The 25,966-nt window shown below is 39.3% G+C and overlaps 1 protein-coding gene across 2 annotated transcripts; it reads right to left on the reverse strand.

Moving 5' to 3' along the window:
• Positions 1 to 4,860: 4,860 nt before the first annotated feature.
• On the reverse strand, positions 4,861 to 25,423 carry LOC117226995 (uncharacterized). Of its 2 annotated transcripts, none has more exons than XM_033481841.2 (10): positions 19,826 to 25,420; positions 17,771 to 17,824; positions 17,400 to 17,660; positions 17,185 to 17,253; positions 17,044 to 17,112; positions 16,848 to 16,967; positions 16,725 to 16,790; positions 16,583 to 16,648; positions 16,197 to 16,358; positions 4,861 to 8,262 (listed from the first exon to the last, which is right to left on the reverse strand). In XM_033481841.2, the coding sequence occupies exons 1-10, from the start codon at positions 21,527 to 21,529 to the stop codon at positions 8,215 to 8,217; spliced, it is 2,619 nt and encodes an 872-aa protein (XP_033337732.2). In that variant the 5' UTR covers positions 21,530 to 25,420; the 3' UTR covers positions 4,861 to 8,214. The 2 variants fall into 2 exon arrangements, with proteins under 2 accessions (XP_033337732.2, XP_033337724.2); XM_033481833.2 differs by lacking the exon at positions 4,861 to 8,262 and adding an exon at positions 13,653 to 15,598 and having other exon boundaries at positions 19,826 to 25,423.
• Positions 25,424 to 25,966: the final 543 nt, after the last annotated feature.

A 25,966-nucleotide genomic window follows, 5' to 3' on the forward strand; every position in this document is an offset into this window, starting at 1 on the left:
TCGTTCGCTACCGATACTGCTCGACAGTTGGATCTATCCGTCGACCAGCGGTTATGAAATATTTGACTAAAAACGCGTGTCTTACGCACTGCACCAGAGATGATGTCACCGTTGAGTGCTCAGACCGACTATGCAACTTTCGAGACCGCGATAGAGAAAGTCACCTAACTCGAAATTAGAGTGCGAGTCTTTAGGCGGATTAAACATCTTCTAACTCGATTGTCAGAAACAGGAACGAGATGAAAATGTATTTCTTCTAGTAATAAATGTACTACGTTGTAAATATTGAAATCACATGATAATTTCCGTTCACAGCGTCATCGTCGAGCACAGCAGAAATATTGTTTACGTTTTCCACCGCATATTAAAGCTTCCCAAAATGTCGCCATCTTCAACATCTCAGCGAACAAGTCTACCTCAAGATAATCATCAAAGAATATAATGTACAAACTGACTTATATACACGTAACTTGCATACCACAAACAACGTATGAATTACATTTTATGGAAAAATTGTTAAATACAAGAGTTGCACGGTCTCGAAGGAGGCAAATGTTAACGTAACATTTATACGTAACGATTTTCTATTTAAAAAAAAACATAATTTAAAAGGTATCCGAGGTATGCAAGTTACGTGACCTAACGCGTTGTATATAAATTGTCGGTGGAGATATCCGCATAAAGGTACATATATATGTATAATTGGCGATGAAAGTGTGCACATGTAAGAGCAAATCTCCATTGATGTTTATATATTTAATTGATGATGAAAGTGCACAAGGCGCCTTTTCACGTGCAAGAGAAACACGAGAGAGGCAGAAATTGTGGTATTATCGGAAGTATTCGGCATGTAATAATGCCGTGCAAAAAACGCCCAAGATATAATTATTCAGTACGTTTCTCGCAGATTATATCTTCCTGCGTTACTGCCCCGATATGACATTTCGCGCTTTGGCCACGTAACTGTTCCATTAATTGTGTGTCGGTTTTGTAACGCGCTTTCACGCAGTTTAGATGAACACGTTGATGCATTGTTCTAGTTCGGCGTGCCTGCTTTTTTGTCGGCGACGGCTATTGTTGATAATTTGTTATCACGATGTGTCGCGAAGAATAACTTCCCCGAGATTCGTTGGTCGATCGGGTTCACGGAGACAGTCACTTTCGCTTTCACGATCGCATGGTCACGACAAAGACCGCGGCGAGCTTCACCCTAGAAAGGCCAACGAGTTTCTTCCTCGCCGATTGAGCCGAACGCGTTTACGTAACATTGTCGGGCCTACGTGTTACACGTATCCATTTACCAACTTGGTAGCGGTGTCTTATAACAGAACGCGTGGCATGTCTTTTCCTATTCGAAGCGATGGCTATGACCGACGAATAGTTTAATCATCGATGGCAGAGGAAGTTTTGTTTACTGATAGAATAGAATTTAACTGGTAGAAGAATTTACGACGATGTAGCTGATGTGGATGACATCCATGGAGAAATTTCTTAAACTATCGGCTAGCTTTGCATTAATTAATTCCTCAAATCTTCTCAAGGATTCATCCAAGGATTTTGTAAAGAATCCTAGAAATCCAAAACGAATTCTTTAACCCCTTGACTACGGCAGACTTTGAGACGCGTCGGCCGTACCATACGGCAGAAATTGAGTTACGATGTACGCCGAGCACGGCGAACTTTTGGATAGGGATGCATTTTTGTGAAAACATATTTCAATATTTAAAAAACTAAATTTCGCTACATTAAAACAATATTATTTATTTCTCTGAATCGAATTACTATAAATGTTACAAATTTAATATTAATGTAAAACTTGTTTCTCGTCTAACTGAGATAAGATCTATCGAAATAAATATCGATAAAATTTTCTGGGCGTCTATAGGCACCCTCCGTGTCAGAAAACAAAACTGCATCGAGCGCCTATAGGCGCTCCGAGTGTCACAAACGCAAAATTCCTAAGCGCCTATGGGCGCCCACAGTAGCCTAAGGGTTAAGGGTCGTCAGTATTGTATAATAAAATTCATCAAAAGTACTTAAGCTTCGATGAATAAATTCTCTCTAAATAAATTCTCCAAATAAATTATCCATAGAATTCTAGAAGGAATTTCTCAAAATATTCCAAGGATTCTTCGATCAATAAAGGTGATCTTTCTCTATAAAACCCCAAAAGAAGTAACTCTAAACCAGGGGTGTCAAACTCAAAAGCTAACTTGGGCCAAATAAACAATGCTTAACTTTAGGTGGGTCGCAAAAAAAATCAATGTTCATAGAAACAAATATTTTTATTTCGACTAGTACATTGTAATAAACATATATAAAGTTAAATTATTGTTTACGTCCTGATACGGACCGCGAGTTTGACACCCCTGCTCTAAACGACTCTGAAGGAACTACAGGAATCCTTGGAAGAGTCTTCTTCAAAACCTCAGAAGTCCTTGAAAAGTATATAGTGAGTTCCAGAAATCCTCGGTAAGTAGGTGTAATCCTAGAAGAGACGTAGGAAATGTCTTTAAAACATTCCAAATTGTTTTGGATCTGTTTCCCAGAATGTCCTTGAAAGGATGCTTCAACGAATCTAATCTTGATCTCCAATCTACAAAAAACAATGATGAAATTGGATTGCTCCACTCGACTCACATCGTGCGTAGACCCTTTTACGCATGCGCAAGGCCGATCAGTAGATTATAATCTTTTAACTAGACCGTCTTACTAATCCACTTGGTAACTATGCATTTTGTAACATACTCTTTTAATTGCACCATAACAAACATCACTATTTACGGTTTATACAATACATTATCAACTAAATATACAAACTATACAACGTAATATTGAAACAATTTCGCCATTAATTATTTGCAATATCGAGATTTATGAATTATATATAAATTTCTTGGAACGATTATTATTTTCTATGCATGATGAGTACATTCTTTTATAACTTATTTTATGACTATAATTTCTTTGTGACATAAGAAATTTCAAGCTGTGTTTTACGGTTATTATTTCGCCAGCAATATAAAACATTAAATCTCCAGCAATTATTTCTATTAATTTTGTATTTCGATCATCAATCTCCGTTAATGAAAAATTCATGAAAATTTGAGTGATTCTTAACATTATTTGCTCACGTTGATTGTTGGCTCGAGCCCATCGCTAAACATATGCATGTCAGTTCGTAGACCGAATAAATATATCTTCTTTACTTTCTCCCCGGTTAGCTCGGCCACGGAACTTCCGACACTCTCGCTATCTTCGTGGATCGTGGTGACCATATGTTTATAAACACGTGTATCGCGACCCGTGGTCGAGTTACGTCCGCAAGGTGCTTTATCTTTGCAACAGGACAATGATTACGACATAGGCACGAGCTTTTTCCGGCAGGAGAAAGTGCGTCGATTTTAATGATCCTCTCGTGGAAAGATTCGATCGGGTCGAAAAAAGAGGGTTTGGTAATTTTCCGTTGCCTCGGACAAAACGAAATATGTTGCCGCTATGAAAGTATGGCATTCCGGCTTGACGCGTTATGTCACGCCAGTGGTGATCAAAAGCCACCTGAAAATCCAATCTCGGATGCTAATTACCTCGTAATGTACGGATACAATATCTTTATTAGAATATTTGATCCTTTCAGCGAAAAAATTTCTGCATCTATTTCCATGCCAGAAGCATCAACATTTTTAATTGATTGTCATTGCAGTCGAGGAGTTACCTCATTTTACCAAAGATCATTTCAAGTTTCCCCATTTTAGCAAGAATCATTTGAAATTACATCATTTTGCCAAGAATCGGAGAACAGTGAGAAAGGAAATGGATCAAATATATTAAGCCGTCGGCAGAAATGCCGGTCGGCTAATTGGCGCAATTAAGTTGCAGACATGGAGTTCGAAACGCCGATTCCGTTCCCGCACTGGCGTTGTGAAAAAATCACGCCGCGTTGATTGCCGAAGTGGAATGAGTCAATTTTACGCGATCGAGATTGCGTACAGATTGCGATGCATGCTTCCTCGTCGGAGATACAACCGAGCGCAGTCGTCCGTGTTTCGCAAAATTGTGACTAACACCTTGATCGACCATATGGAGACCACACAGAAACTTGACAAAATCAGAGCAACATAAGAAAACTAAGCCTCAAAAGATTCATGATAATAACTGCTTGTAATTTATTTGATAGCTACAGTGATTACCTATTTGTCGTTCATAGCTTGCTATAAAAAAAAGAGAAAATTGATATTCATTGTGTATGTTAATTTATTAACAAATTAACTGTGTTCAAAATCTTCACGATTCTTCTAGTAATTACACTTTCAAGTTTTTTCCTTGTGTTTAACAGATCGTAAGTGAATTTTATCTACTTAATCTGTCAGTCTAAAAATTAGCTTTCAAGCTTAAAAAAATAATGTTATCTAATTATGATTGGATATGAATGAAGAAATGGTTATGTCAGTCAACATGTTAATACGGGAACTACCAAAATACCGGTCAAAATGATTGGCTTCCGATTTTTCTTTTCAGCCACTGTAAATAATTTTTTTAGCGATATTTTAATAGTGAGCATTAATTATTAATTAATATGAGCACATATTGTAGTAATTGTCATTATAAAATTGCCATTGTTATGAAACGGTTTAATTATATTCAGAGATCGGTTGTTTCAGCGTTAATGATGGTAGATCGAGATTCCAATTTTCTATTCGTAGATCATCCATCTGACAGCTCGGCGTTAATCAGTGAATTAATCACTGGTCTACACATGCGATAAACGTTTCGAGTTGGTGAAACAGTTTTTAGCCACCTTGGTATAGTCCTGGATCGATTGGATGCAGGTGAGTGAAGGTGATCCATTAAAACCAGAGGTTCTCATGCTTCTCAATATGTATTTATTAACAGAATTGCATAGACCTAGTATCCTGTTCACTGTGTAATTTGATAGTAAAATCACAATCTACGGTAAACGCACACTTGAAATGTCTGGAATAGAAATAGCGATGTTTAGGAGTTTGCATAAAGCATGCCAGTAAAAGTGTAGGTTCTGCTAGTGGCTACAAGCATTGCGCGCTTCGGTATACCTTTCATTGACAGAATGCGACCGGAGCAAAGAAATAGTCAGGAAAAGCGAAATGCCTCCGGGTTTCGCATGATATGCGTTACCATAATTTCTGAGCAGAACACAGGCTCCGAGATACAATCGCGAGTTACGTGAAAACCATTACGTTACCTACGAAAATTTCTCTCCACTTTTCTTGTGGTGATTATTTATTTTGATCAAATGTTCTCCTGAAATATATTAGTGGAGTACATTCAATTATTAAACTTTCTAATAACAGACCGGAAGGACTTGTGTAAATATTCGAGAACGACGTATAAAATATTCGCATACGCAATTTCGAGCGATCAATTTCATTAAATTGTTGTGTAAACGGTGAGAGGATTGTTTAATTATCGTTTAATTATACCGAGGAAATATGCGTTGGGGAAACGTGTCCGTGTTTTCTGTCACGGTTAATTTAATCGTCGAATTTTTCTGTTTCTGTCTGTAGGCTTCACATTTTTAATACAGCTATTTGAGAGTCATTGGCGATGATTCGCGACACCGATCGCAAACGGAATTAATTAACTAAGTTTTCTTGACGTGTGCTGAAGTTAAATCTTGATTTAAAGAATAAATTCAAGAAACATTAAACATTCAAACATGTCGAACTGTCCATAATGCAATACAAATACATAGTAGCGTGTTTGACAGAGTCTACAGAATTTTTCGCGTAAGAATCATTTGCATAGCCAACATAGTGTTTCAGCAAGTCAAATTCTTAAACCTGAAAATTTCACTTTTCCTTCAAAATTCCTCGATTCGCGTTAGAAAAATGAAAAAATTTTTACACAGTGGTATCTATCATTATTTCTGCTGAAAAATATACTGTTCAATTTGGAAAAGTCTGCAGAATCCTCTTGCCTAGGAATCATTCGCATAATTATTACGATTTTCGCGGAAAAGATTCCAAAATTTGGCATTCCTTTCAAAATTAAATATGTAGCTTAATTCGCCTTCGAGAAATTAAGAATTTGTTGAACGATGCGGTCGATCGATAATTCTCGTTTATCGATGGATCGAGTCGCGTGACTATGCAAGGTTCGAAAGCGATCATTGCCGTGGGAGTGAGAGGGAGTCGGCGTCCTTCGAATCGCTCTGTTGCGCAACGCGCGAACTTGTGAAATTTCCGGATGAAAGGGTACACAGTCCAAGACCTTAAACTTTGCAGCTGTCGCTCCCGCTTCAACTTCTTGGAAAAAGAATCATCGATCGCGGAAATCCCCGCGGACGTGAGAAGTTGATCGCCTGCCGGATAATAGTTACCGATCTTTTGTGGACTTAACGATTAGCAACTGCAGAACGTGTTAATGCAACTCAACCGGTTGCAATCTTAATGCATCGGCGTTGTCTAAATAACAAATACGGCTATCGAGTCCTCGGCTTTTATGGACTGGCTGTGTAAACATCTGGCGGCAGATGTTCAGCAAATGAAGAAGAATATGTCACTTTCTAGTTACTTTTGTCACAAAAGTGTATCGATTATGTTATTAGTTTGTAGTCAATTGTTTTTAAAGATCGTTTTATCACTAAAACTGAAAATTAGATGAACATGAGCAGCTTGTTAATTAAAGACAACGTTAGTCTGAATTATAGTAGAAACGCGTATGTAGTTTCGTTACATAGCTTTCTTGTAGTCTGATTAAATTAGAATATTTAAGCAGTCGATTAAGTATATCTAACCAGCAATATGGCTGGAAGCTAAGATTTCAGTTGAAATTGCTCAGAAAAGTACAAAACGGATGATGGTTATTAAAATCTAGGTTAATAGATCTCTATTGATGCTTTCGTACACTAGAAAGTCTAATGATAGACTTTCGGCTGTAAAATTGATATAAAATAGTAAGTTATCAGTTTGAAAGTTTGCCGTCATTAAAGACTAGCAGTGGTAAACGTAGACAGAAGAACAAACAGGAGTAAGTACTTATAACTAACAATTAACAAGAGTCAACAGCTGACACATCGGTGTAAACATAAACTTAACTAAAAATCGTTAACCCTCTGAACTAAACAAGAGCAAACTAGTGAAAAACAACGAACGATTAATAACAGCAACAGGTGAAGTGAAAAATCTAAGACTATCGTTTGGTTTCTGTGTACAAACAGAGTGCCGTAATTAATTTCACAATTCCAATTCTCTCTTATTAAATTATCTCGTAAAACTTTTCGCGCGAATAAAAACGACGAAGAATTACTTTGAAATTCTACAAACTCTTCTGAAGATTTCAGTTCGAATAAAAAAAATTCATGAAAAATTCATTTGAAACTCTGAAATATTAAAATTATTAATTAAAATCGAACGCCAGCTATACACACGAGTTTGAAATTACCATGTCTCGAGTGCATCAAATGAGACAGTGAGAGTATTAGTTTCTCACACGTAATTGCCCGATTAGAGTCACGAACGTCTAATTAGCGGCCGCGCGATCCGCTGTCGAACAACAACTAAAAAAAAACAACGATTAACGCGACGATTATTAATGTCTCCTTCGCGTTTCTTCATACATTAAACAGGATGCGACACGTGTTTTGAATACAACTCGGATCCGCGTCATTCGAATCGCGTTGAAACGGTATCTCGAAAGTTGTCTCGAGCAGCCGGACGAGTCATCCTGCGGAAACTGATCGATCGATCGTCATAAAGAGCTCAGCGTTTATTAGGGAAAGTAGTCGATGCGAAATTGTTACAGAGTATGTCATCTTGTGTAACACCGTCTCGATCTATAATTTCGTCGATTTCTATCGCATTCACGAATTATCCCGAACCGAATTCGATTCATTTTTAGTCGCCGCTTGATAAATCGTTATCACCTACCATTGCATGTTTCAAGGTAGTGTTACCGTGATTAAGGAATGAGTAGACTCTGGAAAAACAACAATCTCTGTCCTCGATCGTTATCATTATCAGTCATTAAGCATTTAATCGATGTAATTATGAGGTTTCGAAACGATTCAGTTTTTGTTTGGTATTCTAGTCCGAGTCGAGACCCGACAGGGTCAAAGGATCCACTGCGATCTTCTGTGATCCGTTGAAATGATGTTGCGTAGGCCACGAGACATTATGGTCTATTTATCCCTGCGCCATTGCGTCGAGGTGTCGCGTTTGTGCGGTGATTGGCTAATTAACGACCGAAACCACCAAACTGAAACCGTTGGTTGGTCGGCGGCGGCTGAAACAAAAATTTATTGATTTTTCATCGAGACAATATTAACAATCATTGAACATCAATGTCTATGCCATTAACATGAAACGTTCAAATCAAGAAATATTATATTAAATATTAAGAAATATTAATTATTAAGCTTGTCTGCTCTAGATTTTATTGTGAATAATTTTTAATATGTAACATTCTTCTCTCTGGGAATTTTTATAGAACAGTGTATAACAATGAAAAAACTGCTTAGAAATCATCAATCTATTATTCAGAATGATTAAAGAGGTTCTAGAATTGGAACTAATTATATTTGGGTTCTGCAAAATTTTAAAAAGAGCGTGATAATTTTTCCACATTTTTCATTGGTACGAAATTTTTTAATTTATGTACAGAAGATGTAGAATTATGTAGAGCATTTTTTGAAATATGGTACATTGATTAAGTATTAATACGGACAGAAATGTCTCTAGCAGAGAAATTGTTAACGATGCATTGCTTAACTTATTGTTTGAGCAATCTTTCCAACAAATAACTGTCATCTATTTGTACAAAAATGATATATAAAGCCTTTACAATTTATGTCTGGTGACCTATAATCACTGCGCTATTCATTACAAAGATGATTGATTGTTACAGGCGTAAAAAAAAAGGAATAATTCACTGATCAAACAAGTTTATCGTGGACTTAGCTACGTCCTTAGGGACAATCTGTGTTATTCTAATCATTACAAATTCTCTAATGATCCACTGACACGATGCACTAGATGGAAAAATGTATTATGCATATTTCATTGGAGAATATACATAGATTGAGGCATTATAAACAGCCCATGTAAACAACTCGATTGCTACTGGTGATAGAAAAAATGTGTCAGATCAATTTTAAAGAAGACACGCTTTCTATGCAACATTCGGCACGCATTCCTTCCGAGGGCCATCAAGGTAAACCAGAAATCTCCGACGTAAAGAAAAACAACGATTCCATGGACGATGACTGAATAAAACCGGTAGAAAATAAATTTATTTCCTCGCGTAGAAACTGCAGAGTAATTGCTCTTTGTTGCGAAACTCTGCTGTTGACATCAAAATCGTGTCCCTGATGACTTATTAAATGTACTAATTGGTCATTTATATGTATAATTACAGGGATATTTAATATATGTTTCGTCGACTTCGTTACAATTACGCCTACTTTTACAAACAGACAATTAAGTACAAATCAAAAGCAATTTTATTTTTAAATATTTTATCTTGCACATCGTTACGAAGAATTACGCAACTACGTATTTTATGTTTCGATCTGGGTTGAACGTAATTAAGACGATCGTCTCAAGAAGCGATGATCGATTTAAGCGCATTCATCTAGACGCGGCAGTTAAACGTTCGTGAAATCCGAACCGATGAAAAATGGTTGTCGTAACGTGCGGAGAATCGCTTTTCACGGATTTCTGTGCGAGTTCGCGGCACATAATTTTCGAAAGGCGAGACAGAATCGGGACGAGGCAATATCGGTTGCTCGGTCGAAAGGATACAGATGTTAGCAGGTGACTAGAAATTTCGCAAATCCCGTCCAAGGGTCAAACAGCGTCTAAACGCGGTAAAAAGACCGGCTTTCTTTCGCGAATGGAAAGTGAATGGCCTTCGAAACCGGCGTCTGATTGCCGAGCAACATTATCGCCGGAAAAAACGTGGAAAATATCGTTTAACCAGTTATCTGGCACGTTTTAGAGCGATTCGTTTGTCGCGCTACTCATTGGCCGGTCGGTTCTACGATTAAAACTACAATCTCTGTCACATGCAACACCATTCTGGACATTACATCGAGTTTTCGTAAGATAGCAGGTAGCAACGTTATGCTAAATATAGAAGCAATGAAGTTGAGGTTTTGAGGAAACAGGTGAATGAATGCAGCATAAGGCAGAAGAAATGAAATCGTTAGAAACGTGATTATGTTAACGATGTTACTTCACCGTGCATTGAAGTCGCTAAGCATCGCTTCCTCAGCATGCATTGAAGTCACCGAGACTTATGGTCGCGAATTAATTGTCTGAAGCTACTGACAATGCGTAGAGTGTTAAAATGAATCTGTGGTAGTTATAAAAGGTTGTAGTTCTCACTTCGAGGAATAGGAGATATTTGATTAGCATAGATTTCGAAATAAATTCATTATTATTTCGCAAATGTGAAAATCATCTTTTACATCTTTCAACAAGATTGCTTTCAATATTTCTGTTCATAAAACATTTGTCTCTTCTCCGAAAGAGTACTATAATCCTGAAGAAACGTTCTCTACACTGCGCATCTTTTAAACGTCCAGAACAATTGTTCCTTTATTTGTATATTTACGAATTGCATGAAGATCTAGGGTCTAGTTATTATTGCGATGGTATTGTGAATATCCATGGTGTTCCATCGATTTCCCAGTCTTCTTATGGCAGCCGCAAGCCTTTTCCGCGATAATTTGGCACGCTCTGTGCATCCGTTTAAAGAAATGAAATCGGAGAAAAGACCACAGAATTGATTCTTCAGTTCCTCGATCATGTAAATCGTCCATTGGCGGGGGCTGCCAGTAATTCGCGGGTACCACCGTGACTTTCACGGTCCGATAACGTTATTGCCAAGTGTACGGGCAAAGAACCGGCTGGGCACTGCGTTGGCGTATGTGCGTGTGTGGGTGGCGCCGCTCGAATGGAAGAATGCGATCTTCCGCAGTTATTCATAGGTCAAACGGTGAAATGTACTTTCACCTTCCAATAACGGAGACAGTTCCGCTCTGTGGGAAATCCGATGGGAGCTCGTGCGATTCGTTAACGAGGAAGATTCCCGCGGAAGCGACTCATGGACTTACTAACGATTTGAAATTCTAACGTGATAAGCTGCGCTATTATGCAATTAAATTCATGAGAAACAGCAAATACAGTATTCAGTATTATACTACTGCAGTACTGTATGTACTGTACTGATGAATCAGAGGTAATTTTTAATCCTGTTAGCACGTATTTAGGATCAGTTGCTTTGATTTCAAATAAAGTTTTCATTCTTGTCTCAGAAGCATTAACACATTAAAATGCTATAATTCCGTATCTTACAACCTAAAAATTGGAAATAAATATAGAATATACAGTTCAGTAAGTAGATTATGTTAAATACTTTTTCCGGATTTTTCGCATGCGATTTAAAAAGGATTTTTCTTGTAAGTAGCCTTTTCGTCAAGGCAAATATCTAGCCGTGCTCTAAAGTTAGATAAAAGTTAGTCTTGCAATTCCACATTTCTCGGTTTAAAAATCTTACAAAATTCTTTCAATTTTGGCAAAGTGTCTGATTTTTTTCAGAATTTTCCCAAGCGATTAAATAGCAAATTTTCCCTTAAAATCCCCTTCGAGTCAGAAACTTGTACACCAGCCAGTTTCTCAACCTTTGACAAGTTACACTTCTACGTCTTTCACCGTTTAACCCCTTAACGCGCAGAAACGTATTAACACGGGCGTGCAAAACCGGCCAAAATGTGCAGACCCGTATATATACGGTCGGCGTCGCAACTTATGTCGCTAAAATGTTCAGATTCGAATATATCCGGGCAGTAAAAATAACTTAATAAAAACCAAGGAAAACATTCAATTTATTGATATTCATCGTGTAATTCTGTATTGTAAGCTGTAAAGTTTGTTTATTTGGGATTATAAAATATGGCCTTTTAGGGTGACACTTATAAGCATCTCTGACCTGGTAATTGTTTCTATCTATCTATATCCATTATTGCGTATTTAATTAGCGTTGGCACTTTTGTGAGTTTTGTTATGACTAATTTATTTATTACTCTCCAGTTATCTCCGATCTCTTTCTATTTTTTGCTTATTCAGGAATAAAATATGCACTTTTAGGATGGCACTTATGAACATTTAGTGTATTATTCGTGAGCAAGTCGTGAAGTAAAGTAGACGTTATCAAAGTGAATTTCTTCAAAGACAATTGTTTTTTATTTTTTACAAATATTATTAGTGTCAACATATAAAAACGTTTTTGTTTTATGGTGTATTTTTATAGAGAGTAAATTGGATTTTTAGTGTATAAAAGGTATGTTTTCTAATGTTGAAATAAGGAATGTTGGGCTATGTGCTGCATCTTGTTTTGAAATTTACCATACAAAAGAAAATTTTGAATAGTTTTAGTTTATTATATATTTTTCAGCTAATAAATATTATTATTATATTATTACAAATTTAGGTAAAATTAAATATTTTTCAGTTTTTTTTTCGTCTCCTCCTTCCCCTTCAAAATAGTAACTGGTAATTGAAAAACAGTACGATGGGTACAAAATTCGATCTGCAATGCGATTCAATATTCACTATAATTATTTATCCACTATTTTTATTGAATTTTTAGTAATTTTTGCATCTTTTTTACATATTTATTGAAATTAAGGTCCAAATATGTATTTTCTTAGATAAAAAAAATTGATTTTTTTTGGTCGGTTTTTTTTTTTTAAATTGTGCATTAAGGGGTCAAATTATGCGAGATTTATCTCAAAATTTTGCACGTTACTCTATAGAGAAAATCGATCAAACACTTCGATACCCCAATTTTTCGTCGCAACTACATCTCTGTTCGGGATCTAAAATAAACCCCTAATCCAACCATTTCTATACGAACAACGGCAAACAATGATCTGTATCAACCAGTTACCGACTCGCATATACTTTCGCCTGTTTTTTCCGAAGCAGGTATAATAATCGTGCCGATTAATTCAGGTTACCGGAGATAGTTTCACGGAGTGACGTCAATGCGCGGGACAGGATGCTTTTTCACTCGAACGTTTACGAGTGGCATGAATTTAACAGGAACCGTCGATGAAGCGATGAAATGCAGACCGTAGGCGGAGAGAGTAGATCAACGACCCGATCTTCTCCTTTTCTGGGCGGGTAGCGATCGTTGCGTCACGCGCGAAATCGCATCTCGCTCGCAAGTTGAACGACAGCGGGGCCCGACATTATCTCAGCCCCTCTTCCCCCTTCGATCACGTAATCTGCGATCTCATAACATGTCACGCACTGGTCGTATGTACTGATGAACACGCGCCGCCACTTACGCCTCGTGTCGCGGAATATTTTCGTACCGGCGCGTTTCTGCGAACATTTCCGATTTCTTCCATGGCGAACGAGAGGGAGATCAAGAGTTGCAAGGGATCGAGAGTGAGCGCATTTTGGAAAGTACTTCCTCTGAGACGGTCTATCGATCTTATGAATAGCTAGTTTTATTGTTATCTGCGGGGTGGATACATCGAAACGTAATTTAATGCCAATTATTTGCATTAGAAATAAAAGATTTTGGAATGTTCTGAAACTGAGAGGATTTATCGATCATCGTTCGTAGATCGATTCATGGAAAGGTTATGTAATTCTGTTGGGTTCACAGGGGTGCAAAGTGTCACAATATGCTTTATTTTTTTGGTGGAGGTGTAGACTTGCGAATATAATTTAATGCCAATTGTTTGCGGGGAAGTATTTGACACATTCCAGATCGTTTACATTCATCGTGTCGTATGTGCGAAAACTATGTTTATTTGTGATCTATTTAACATGTAGACGTGGAAATTTACGCAGACGTAGTTGGCAATGAATTTTTAAAAAATTTTTCCTTGGTTAATGCAAAATATCATACAATTCGGAACAGGAGACACTGATTCCTAGACGCGTGGACGTATTAGTTACAATTTAATTTCTGTTCGGCTTTTGCATGCACTTTCACGTTGTCCATAATACACAAAGGTTTTTTTTGCGACACTTTAAGAAGAAAGCGGTCGTAACGCACCTTGCCGCATTGACGGCAATAAAAAGGGAAACCGGCGGTTTTACATAATTTATTACGCAGATGTCTCGGTTTTATTTATCGGGCAATTTTTGCCCTTAATTTTTGATTACGCAACGTCGTCTTTGAACGCCTCCGCGGTCGTCCCCTTTTAATGGATCGCAGCCTTTATGCTTTCCGATGTTTACGCAACCGAGCATAATACTGTTCCGTTTGTCCAATTAACGAACGTTTTTTCTCGATGTACCAATTTTTAGATAGCGAGATAATTAACAGTGGACGGATATGGGTACGTGACGCACAAGGGTAACTGAGAAAACACTTAACAGTCCGGAAACGATCGCGAGAGATCGTTATGATGACGTCAAACGCGACCGAAAATCGGATGGACACAAGGGTGACAATTGAAATAAGAGGTTGTCTTACGTCGCTCTTCGTCTTTAAAAGTTAATAATCAGTCAGAATGACAACCGACCGATCCAGGTCGAGTGGAAAGTGCGCTGACGTGTTCTGCATCCTTGGATTATCACGCGACTCGTAATAAGTGATTAATTATTTGCTGATTTCGCGTCAACCGTTGCGCGACAAGCCTCGTATAATCGTTCCCGTGATCCGTTGTTACTATTAATAGTGATTCCCGATTTTCTTTGGCTTATGTTCCTCTTTCGACGATGTTTAAAGGAAACAATAAGACTAATTTTCTTTTTTTCCTCGCATGAACGTCTACATATTTTAGAGTTTCAGATTTACTCTTCACTTTCCTGATGTTCTACTTTTTTCAAAGTTTCAGATTTATTGTATCATTTCTTGGCCATCTTACAACGAAGAGAACAATGGTTATATGAAAATGGTCAATAACAATTTTATTCCTTCTCGCAATATCTTTTCAGTGATTTGCAATTATTATCGTTTCTGTGTGACCCTTAGGGTAATAATAGAGGTTAAATAGTGGATATTTCTTCTAATAAAACAAATACGACCGAATAAGTGCATAACACGTTAGTTAATTGATTTAGGATAGCACTGTTACAAGCAACATTTTTAGTTATCTGATTTCGAGGTAATACTGTTACACAGTTATAAACTTAGGAGTCAGAAATGTTGATCATAATAGTACAATTTCTATTCCTTGAGACTTATAAACAACTAAATGTATTCTCGCTATATCTATAATCACTTTTGTTTCATAGATCTAGTATAAATTATGAATCGTTAATTTTAAGCAGGTCCAATTAATAATGTTCGTTTACATCATTCAAAATCTCACTGCTCGGGACATTCCGCGAGTAAAATTATTTTGGTTCGCTCTAGGGGGTGCCATAAACCGTGGTGGCGCGCCCTGATAAGTGCTTGGTGGGCCGTAAGAAGGGGGTGGTGCGGGGGATGGCGAATCCGAGGAACCGGCCGACGACGCGCTCAAGATACCCATTATCGCGTTAATCAGGGAGGCGACTATCTTTAGTATCGCGGTTAATATGTCATTAACCGAGGAACCGAGCAGGGCGATGGGATTTTCCCCCTTGTATGGCGTCATGGGCATCATGGGCTGGAAGATTCAGAAGTAGAATGTAATAGGGGACACTTATGTATATTTACTTTTCAATGTCTGTCGTTCGAGTAATTATGAGCAGCTCCGCTGCGCATCAAAATATACAAGTTTTAAGTCACCAATTAAGAATTGAATCTAATCAGCTAGGTGCGGAGAAATGACAGAACACGAATTGAAAGGAAAGACTGGTGCTTTTAGATTGGTTAGCATTTCATCTACCGGAAATTTTCTAATAGTCCTTCGAAAGTGGAAGATCAACCATTTCTTAAAACATTGTTCAGTAGCGACAGCAACTTTATTTATAATTCAAAGCTTGAATTGATATTCTGTAAGACTTTCTCAAAAATCATTATTTCAAAGATCGATAGTTGGGAAATTCTTAAAAGATTTGCTCAAAATCGACAACAATTTCGTCCATAATTCAAGAAATGGTTAGGATCAATGTTTTGTAACATTGATGTTATGAAAATTATCATCGTCGATCTACGTGAAGCTGATTCGTTGAAAATCCTATTAAGAGACTTCCGATAAATAAAGTGTTGATTGAAAGAAAAGATTGACAGAAAAGAAATTCACGACGAGAAACTTTACTCACGCGATTAGGCTGACCACCATAACCGTAAGAATCGCCGCCATAGCTCGTAGGAGCTCCATAAGAATCTCCTCTTGGTCCGCTGGAGCTGGCGCTAGTTCCAGAGATCGATCCAGCAACGATCGCCTTAATCAGACTGGTAATGTCGGACCCACCTCCAGAATTCTGAAAACAATCCAAAACAAGCCGACCATTAGCACCGATTCATCAACCGCTCGAAAGACTCGCGCATAAACCGTTCAACTCTAAAATCGGGCACATCGACCTCTCTCCAACCGCAAGCAAAATCGTTAATCTAAGACAATGGTATTCACGACACTCGTTTAGTTTGGAAACGGTAAATTTATTAGCCATGAACAACGGCTCGTTAACAGAAAATTAATGCGTACTTTGCTAAGACTAGAGACGACTCCTGCGACCAATTTCTGCAGCATCGACGTCATGCCGGGCCCCGACTGAAAATGGGAAAAATCATTGGCACAAGGAGCTACAGCATAATTAATCCATAATCTTCAGAATGATAATTAGTACCTCGCTCAAGGGTCCGCTCAAGTTCATTATCAAATTGCCGGAGCTGGATGCACCCTGATTGGGAGGCTGAAATCCGAATTACTTCTATCCTAAACTTCGTCTGAGAAGGTTCATTCTACTCACGTTGCTGCTCTGTCTGCTCAAGGGGACGAGTAAAGGACCAGAAAGAGGCCCGATCAAAGGCGCAAGCACTTGCAGAAGAGGCGTCAAGATAGCTACCGAGTCTCCCATTCCCTCTGGCCCCTGAAACAAGCTTCCTTACTCGATTACCAGTTCCCTTACCTGTCGTTTTCATCGCCGAAGCAGCTGGGCAACTCACTCCGCTAATCTGCAATAAAATGGGCACCAAGATTCCGGCGACGTCAAAGCCGGGATTTACTCCGTCTCCCTAAAAAGAATCGAACAGAAGTACAAAATCCAGTACACGGGAGGACTTGGCAGAAGGACGATTGAAGATTACGTTCGACAGATCTTCTAGTAGCGGAACAGCGGCTTCGAGGACGTCGGAGATGTTCGTGTCGCTTTCTGGCTGCAAGAAGGATCAGCTGTAGTTGCTCCTAGTCGAGACCTTGGGAAACTAGGTCTAGAAGCTAGTCTAGAAGCTAGGTCTTCATAGAGGTTTCGCAGCTTTTCCAGATGAAAACATTCATTGTAGAGGAGGTCTAGGTCTCTTACGTCGCTGAGATCCTCCAAAATGGGGGCCGCGAGCTCGAGGAGGTTGATGATGGCCTGCACAGAGCCGCCCTCCCCATCGTCCTCGTCGCTGTAATCGCTTTCATCGGAGCTGCTCTCGGAGCTTCCGCCGTTATCTTCGTCGCTTTCGACTTCGTCTTTCGGTTTGCTGCCTTCGTCTTGATCGCTCTTGTCCTCCTCGCTCTTATCCTCCTCGCTCTTATCCTCGCCGCTGTTGCCCGAGTCGCCGTCGTCATCATCGTCCTAGAAATCGCAATTGTCCGCGCCGAGGGATCAGAACGCTCGTGATGAGAGCGTTAATTACCAGGGAAAAGCAGCCGAGATTACGTTAATACGGAGGAAAGCGAACGTACCTCGAGCTCTTGCGCCAGAGACGTCTGATTACGTCTTCCTTGTCGCGACTCGGACTGAAAACCAACGAATCGAATTCAATGAGCGTTCCATTCCGTCCGCGTTCCGCCCCGAAGGGGCGTGCGAGCCGCTCGAGCGGACACGGTGAAAACCGCTCGCGGAATACGCTCGAGCCAGGTCTGCGTGCGACCAAAATCGTGCTCCCTTTTCACGGCAATTTGACACGGTTTGATAAGCGCCGAGGAAATTGTCGTGCGCTGCTCTCCAAGCGCGCGTTTTCGCGCGCAGTTGCGCAACCGATTCGGACGGCAATGTGGAAGATGTTGCGCAACGGGCGCGTTCACCCTAAAAGCCGAGCCTTGGGAGTAAGTAGCTTGTCCCGGTAATCGGTCGCTTCCGATGATGCTATTCGAACATTGTCTCTTTGGTCAAGCGGAAACCGCTGTTGAAAGAGAGTCTCGGAGACATCGGCAATTTTGTTGCTTACTTGTTTTTTATTTATTTTATTTACTTTGTATTTTATTTTACTTGTATTTGATATGAATGTTTTGAAAAAAAGATTGTCTATGCACTGATTGTTTTATGAGCAATGCAGTAATTAAATGGACAAAGCACACTATGATATTTTATGAAAATAACGAACTACGAATTAAAATCCATGAATCTACATGTGCGCGTTTCGCTTTAACAAGTCCTTTTATGCAAGGTTCACTATTGCGTTAGCGCTAAAAAGAACCAAGTCTCCAAATTTCACTCTCATTTCTTGTAGCGTTCATAACACACATTTCAATCTTAACTTGAACATGCTTTGCAACTTCTTTTATGATCAACATAACGTAAGCATCATTACATTACGTAATAGTATGTATGTGTAGTAACACTAAAGAATTACAACTAAATCTGAACTATTTTAGTTCATTTCTGCTGTATGCACCCATGTTATAGCTTAATTTTTATTGACCGAAAAGTACACTAAAGTCATCGGAAGCAATAAATTATACTTTTCATGATCGTTACTTTGAAAAAAAAAACGCGTACGGTCCTGTAAAAGAACTTTCTCACCAGTCGAACAAAAGAGATCCACCAAGATCGCAGATCTTTTCTCATACGATGATACGTAATGTCCATTCTCGCGCATCTTCCATTCGACAAGAGCAGCATACATCATACAATTTCTTTAAACGCAGCCGTTTTACAGTCTGCCTTTCACCGCTGAAATTATATCTGATACCACAGCTCCCGTTCTTTTCCCTGACCCGAACTACTTTGACACGCGCGCGTTCCTTTCTCTGCAATCTACTCCTCCCTAATCGCATTACTTTTACTTCATTCCCTCTGTCAAACACGCCGGCCACTGGACTTGAGTTAGCTACCTTTAGGCTAGGTATAAGTTAGGACTGCATATGAACTAAGTCGTAGGCTATGAGGTAGTCGTAATGAATAAATCATGTCAAACTTAAACAAAGATTGGGTTGGGTACATTAGGTCTAGGATAGGTGGTGTTAGAATTGGACTATGAGACAGTTTAATCTAAGTGCAGGACAAACCTCATTAGACCTTGACTAAGTTTCAATTAAACACATTTCATCTGGTCTAGGTTCGAGACAAATCATATTAGAGTTAATATAAATTTGAGTTGGACAACCTAGGTCTGAGATACTCTTAAAGTAAACACTGTTAGGCTTGTTCTAAATCGGAGTTAAGTCGTGCTAAGTCTAGTCCAAGTTCGATAAGAGTAAATATAAGTCAAGTGTCGATATAAACATTAAGTTATACAACAAATAGGTCTACCCGTGTCAGAATTAACCTTCGACTGATTAGTCTTGTTTAGCATCCTATGAATCTTTTTAATCGAGCGATCACACAATTGAGTTTATAATAAACAAAATTTTGAGAGAGTGTTTCACGGACCATGAAATTCAGTAAAAATCACCTGATCAATGAAAGGTTAAACCTATTGGCTTAATTGTAAGTTAAATCAAATTATGTCTTATTCAGGTCTCAATTAGATCTACACTAAGTCTAGAATACAACCTGCTCAACTCAATCAAACTTACCGCTTTCGGAGGGTAAGTTTGCGGATGCTGGGGGTATGTTTGCGGCTTCTGGGGGTAAGTCTGCGGGCTCTGGGGGTAAGACTGCGGGCTCTGGGGGTAACCTTGCTGTCTCTGAGGAAACGACTGCGGTGGTCTCGGCGGTGGCGTTGGTTCCTGTTTCTGCGGAGCCCTCTGTGGCAACGGGAACGATAGTGGTGGCTTCAAAGGTGGCGGCGATAGATCGACAGACAAACTATTATTTGCGTTAGGAGTATTCCTAAGTGCAGTAAACACTTTCAAAAGCTGCGCGATCATGGAAGGCTTCTTGGGCCTCTCCTTGTCTCTGTCTTTCTCCTTGTCCCTCTCCTTGTCCTTGTCCTTCTCCCTCTCCTTTTCTTTCTTCTTCTTCTTCCTTTCGCTCTTTTTCGTGGCGTTCACCTTTTCGGTCACCTGGCTACCATCATCAAACACAACGTTTATCTGGCCCGACTCATTCGTCACCGTGAAGTTATTGTCAAAATACGGAGGAAATGCATCAGGAGGATCCCTGGTCGGTGGAATAAACTGCTTCTCGTTGTCGGATTTCGAGGTGGTAGGCTCTATCTTCGCTTCTCTTGTAAACGTGATCACAGCCTCGAAAGGAACATTCAGAATTCGCTTCGGAGGACTCGTGGAATTCTTCCTGGTAGCTAACTCTAGGCTCTTCACTGGCAGCGGGATCTCCTCGCCGAAGCTGACGGGTTTGATCGTGGTGTACCTCAGATCCACGGGCAGAATACCCAGGTTGCTAGTCACGTTTCTCTCAATCCCGTCGAAGAAGTATCGGGTTGCGAACGAATCGCTGGGGAACCTGATGTTGTCGGTGGTGGTTACAGGTAGGTAAGTCCTCGGCGGGGGTGGCACAGTCTCCGCGTTGAAGATGTCGATGTTCTTCGGGCTGAACACCCCAAAATCCGGGAATGTGGGCACGAATAACTGCTGTTCGTTGATCTTCAACGCGTTCGCCATGTCGAAGGTGCTCTTGATCAGTGACTCTTTGATTTCCGGCCTGGCTACGTTAATATTAGCCTTGATCTCGAAGGGACTATGCACAGTAGTATCACCGATCCCCAAGGTAGCAAACGTGGTTGGTCGAATACCAAGGAAGTTCTTGGCAGTCAATGGCCCAGTGGTGAATGCCTGCAGGCTAGGAGTAGAGATGACGCTCTCTTTCCTCGGCGCAGGAATCCTGCTCTTCTCAGGATACTTATTGGTGTCCTGTATCCTGAATTCCGCAGGACCCTTATTGCGATCATAATTCTTTACGTTCTCGGCGTACCTGGAGGTCTCGAAATTCTTAGCATATGCCTTCATGGCCCCAGCTGGTTTTCCAGGATCTAGGTTCTTGAACCCCGAAGTCTTGAAGCTCTGCATTTGCTTGTAGTTGCTAGGATTCCTGGTAGGATCCAGCGGGTTTTCCGTAGTATCCTTAACAGTCGCCAGCGTGATGTTGATTCTGGACGCCATCAGACCCATCACATACTTCGCCCAGGCTACCAGATCGTCCTTCGTGGCGATCTTCAGCGGCAGCTGGATCTCCAGGATCTTCGGCACGCTGGAGAACCCGTTCCTCGGATCACCAGTCAACTCTGGCGATCTTTTCACCGGTGGCGCTGGCATCGAGATCACTAGGTGCGTGATTATCAAAGCAAGCACCGTGTGAGACCCTCTGGGCACGAAGATCATCTTGGGACAAAGGACTAATTATCCTCTCAGTGGCACTTCTGGCAATTACAAGGCGAGACCCGGCTCGCTGACGTCATTTCCGCCGGAATCCCTTGAGCATCGATCACCAAAGTCGAGGCCTTTGGCTTAGAAGTCGCGTCGCGCGTTCCCCATGTCGATGGGAAAAGAGAAAATGGGAAACTGAACGATGCGTCGAAAAAATGGCAGCTTTATAGCGACCCCTTTCCTTCCTGATCATGGAAGCGTGCACCTTTCCCGGGCACATCGCGGTCTGGATATTGGCATTCCTAATCACAGTGCTCTCACTTCCGCCGTTGCGATCGATGCTCAATGATCAATGCTCGATGGTCGATGTTCCAGGGCTGCAATTACTTAGCGAGGCACCGACGCAGGCGAAACGCACCTGACGACAACCCCGAAGCTTTCGCAAACCACCTGGAATCTGGACAACGTGTAGAAAACGGACCTGCGTAATCGCACCTGCTTTACTAATTGAAACTTCGGGCTTCGAGGATCTACGGCTCAGCGGAACGTCGATGATTTGTTGATGTGCTTGGGTGGTTGCCCGGAAAGAGAGGCGATTGGATTTTGTAAGATTCCATCATTTATGGGTTGTCAACATATTCTTGGATTGAGATTCGATTTATTTCAGGTATTTACCGATCAAATGTATCAGGTAAGTTATAAATAAGATACAGAAGAACATCGATTATTCGAACCAGTTGCAACAGTATGAATGTTCGAATAATACAATACTTATTCGATGACGGTGCTAAATTAACTTCTGACTGATTTATCGAATAAATTGTGTTGTCAATGGATCGTCTTAGATTGATCATCATCGCTTTTCAATTCTTATATTACTGAATGAGTTACTTTGGTTTTATGGAATTTTCGAAGTTACTAGCTTGACAGTGAAAGTGTTGAAATTATTATACATTTACAAAGTTTAATGAAAGTTATAGTAGCTACATAGATATTTATTTCTCTCCGTAGACAACAGCATTTTTAAATTCTTTTACCCCTTCGTAACCCTGGACGAGATATCCCGCGATCCGATAAAAGCCGATTAACGTTTTTGACGAGTTGTATCGCGGCCCAGTACTGCTGATTACAGCTTTTAACGACGTGATTGACGTCAAAAGCGTTAATTGGCAAGTATCAATTCACGAGATATCTTGTCATCAGCGTTAATAGCTTAGTAGTATCGGGTGGAGAGATATCTCCAGGGTTACGAAGAGGTTAAATGTCTTTGCTGTGTAAGATGACATCTAACATAAATTTCTTTCTTTCATAAATTTCTTTGGCAAACACAGAAATTCCACTAGTGGTCTAACAACCACGAGTCAATGAGAGACAAACCTGCTTGAAGCGATCTCCAGACCCAGTGCTAATTCCTTTGATCAGAGATTGCGCATGATCGATTTAATAAACACCAGCGAACCAGCATAGTAACTTTCATCGACGTGGGAGCGCGTTAAACTTGTCCTTGCTTTGTTCCTTGCTGGAAACAGCTAATGATCGTAACGGGAGATCGTTCACCGACTGCCGAGCTCATTGTTACCCGTCGGGAATGTCAAGATCGCGATCATGGTCGCGGCCAACAAGGGCCTGCTCGCTGAGATCTTGACTCGTCCCAGGACTTTAGATCTTGCAATCTCGATTCATTTCAATCCTCAACACAAACAAACCACTCCTATCATTCATAACTAAAATTTCTGGTTTATGTTTCTAGACTTTTTTATGTTGCAACAAGATTCACAGACTATTCACCATCATCAATTCTTGGTCTTTTCTAATTTCGCTATTCAATCCGTAATTTTTTTGAAGAAAAAATTTCTTTCCGTCAAGTATTGTATGTTGAATTAACCCTTTGAACTTGAATAATTTTCTCAGATTATCTACTAACAAACGTATTTATTCTCGAAGTAATAAAAAACGTTTCGGATAAATTGCAAAATGATTTGACGTTATTACTACGTTATTACTAGACTGCAGATTTCATACATTTATGACAAAAATGAGTAACTGCAATTCGAGACAGTAGAATGATTAAAGGAGTTAACCCTTTGTACTCGAAGCCATTTTAACTGTAAATCTAAATTAACTTTTCTGACTTATAGTATCTCCATTTTTAATGACAAAGTGTATTTCATGCATATGAAATTGAATCTTGTGATTCATACAACAGTTAGACTTTTAACAATCTTTTTATATCTAAGGTTTGATAATAGAAATATTATCTTGGAACGTGATGCAATAATTTTAGTGGTGCCTCAGAGTCACTACTCGAGTGCAAAGGGTTAAGAAGTATCCATTGAAATTATTAGTGAAAAAATAAAAGTCTTAAATGGCTCCTGTTTCTTGTAGCAAATGCAGATATTTTTATTTGGCATAAAGATTCGTAGTCGAATAATTATTGCATTTAAGTAAAAATTTGTCTTAGTATAAATTTAGTCAAACAAAATTCTGTAATCTTGATAACATAACAATTGGCAGCAAGCTTGTTGTTTCGTCGTAAAGGGCATTCGAGTGCAAAGTATTAATTATCAATTTCGTAAAAGCTGAATATACATATATGAGGAAACAAATTCAAAATGCGGAAAGGAAGTTTTGTCGCATGAGGTTTCCTTTTCTAGGATAAACTGAAATTGAAAATATGTAGAATCGTGCTAATGCATAGAAAAAGCACGCTCATGACTTACACTTTCTACTTCTTGTAAGTACTAATGCATACACGTGAGACATACTTTCAATATCGAGTATGTCGGAAACGAAGACTCGTGTGCAAAAATTCATTCCACGTTTTTGACATATTTGTCCGTTTCCTTTCTAATTTTACCATTACCTTGTACGTTACAACAGTAAATAACGAAATTAACCCAGTTGCTTCACGTTATTCTTACAATTTGTGCAGTTTCGTCATGCTTAAGCACAAAACTATGATATACATTACAAATTAAAACATGTTAAATACTTTGCAGTAAATATCAGGAAATAGAAAAGTTATGTCATCCGACACTTGGAAATAAAAAGAATGCTCTAATGACTGCAATAAATAGGCCGCGAATAGTATATGCGTCTGTATTATATGCAAAAGGAATAAGATTACCACATTTCAATTTTCTTAAATCTTCTTACTATTAGAAATATTTCCTTCATTCGGACTTCCGTAAAAATATCTAAGGGAATAGAAATTTACATTAAGCAATAAAGCAAAAAAACAAGAAAAATTTGGTTTTTAGTGGAATAAATCTTCTCATTGCTACAAGAGAAAATTTTCCTTTAGTCTTATTCCTATCAAATAATTTATGAAAACAGCGATTTACACATGAAGCGATCTGCAATCTGGTAACGAACACGGCAGTATTTTTATTCTATTTTGACTAAAATACACAGAACACACACCTTTTAATCTTCGTCTGATCTTCCAAAAAGTGCTTCACAGAACTGAAAATTTGCATCTTTTATGCAACTGCACTCAGTAAACCTAATTTCAAGAAAAAGCAACGCGAGGATAATTGCTCAAACATCTCGAGTGGCCGCGTGCCACTTAATTAGCCCATGATTCGAGATAGGAAACGGGTCGGAGGTTCGATTACGGTGTCTTGGGGATCATCCTCGGGCGAACAGGTTTTGCAAACGATCGAGCGAGCGGTCTGTTACAACCAATGCCGTTAGATTAGCTTACTGACCAGCCTCAAACGGTATTATAGTATAACGGCAATCATGCCAGATGCCAGCCAGGTACCCCTTATGGTGTAGATCCTTTCAAGGTCGCGTTACCCGATAGAATTTCAATTTACCGGATCGTTGACTCGCGATTTAACGACAATGTCGGCTCCGAGGACGATAAAAACTATTGGTCCATTCTTGTTCAATGATGTTACGTCATAGGTATTGCCAACACCGTTACGATGAATGAGCTAATTGAGTTTTGTAAGCTGATTGAACAATAGCTGAGCCTGGTAACACGTGAGCTGCTGATTCGACAATAAAACGGCACTTTGGACAGCACTTAGAAAACTCATGCGATTTTTTATGTTCATATGTGTTTCTCTGGTTCGTTAAAGATCTTCGATTGAATCGAATGGATTAGATAATAAATCAGTTGTTTTATATCAATAATTTCAGTAAACATATTGCTATGAACATGTAACAAAGAGCAGTATGGTAATTACCAGACTTTTGCGCGGTAATTGCAAACATAGTGAACGATGGTTTGAAGATGTTTGTAGTTTTATAGGATTTGTATGGTTTTGAGAAAATTATGGAATAGGAGACGTAGTAGAATTTATTGTTTTCAGAGAAGACTGATGGGGAGAAGTAAATTTGTGTGTGTGTGTGTCATTTTCTAAAGATACGCGAAAGTTTGCATAACAAGTTGTAAGTTCAGTCTGCACATCTTTTATTTATCATTCGAAAGTGGCTTATTAA

The sequence above is a fragment of the Megalopta genalis genome, chromosome 3, assembly GCF_051020955.1.
Source record: "Megalopta genalis isolate 19385.01 chromosome 3, iyMegGena1_principal, whole genome shotgun sequence".
NCBI classification, from domain to species: domain Eukaryota; kingdom Metazoa; phylum Arthropoda; class Insecta; order Hymenoptera; family Halictidae; genus Megalopta; species Megalopta genalis.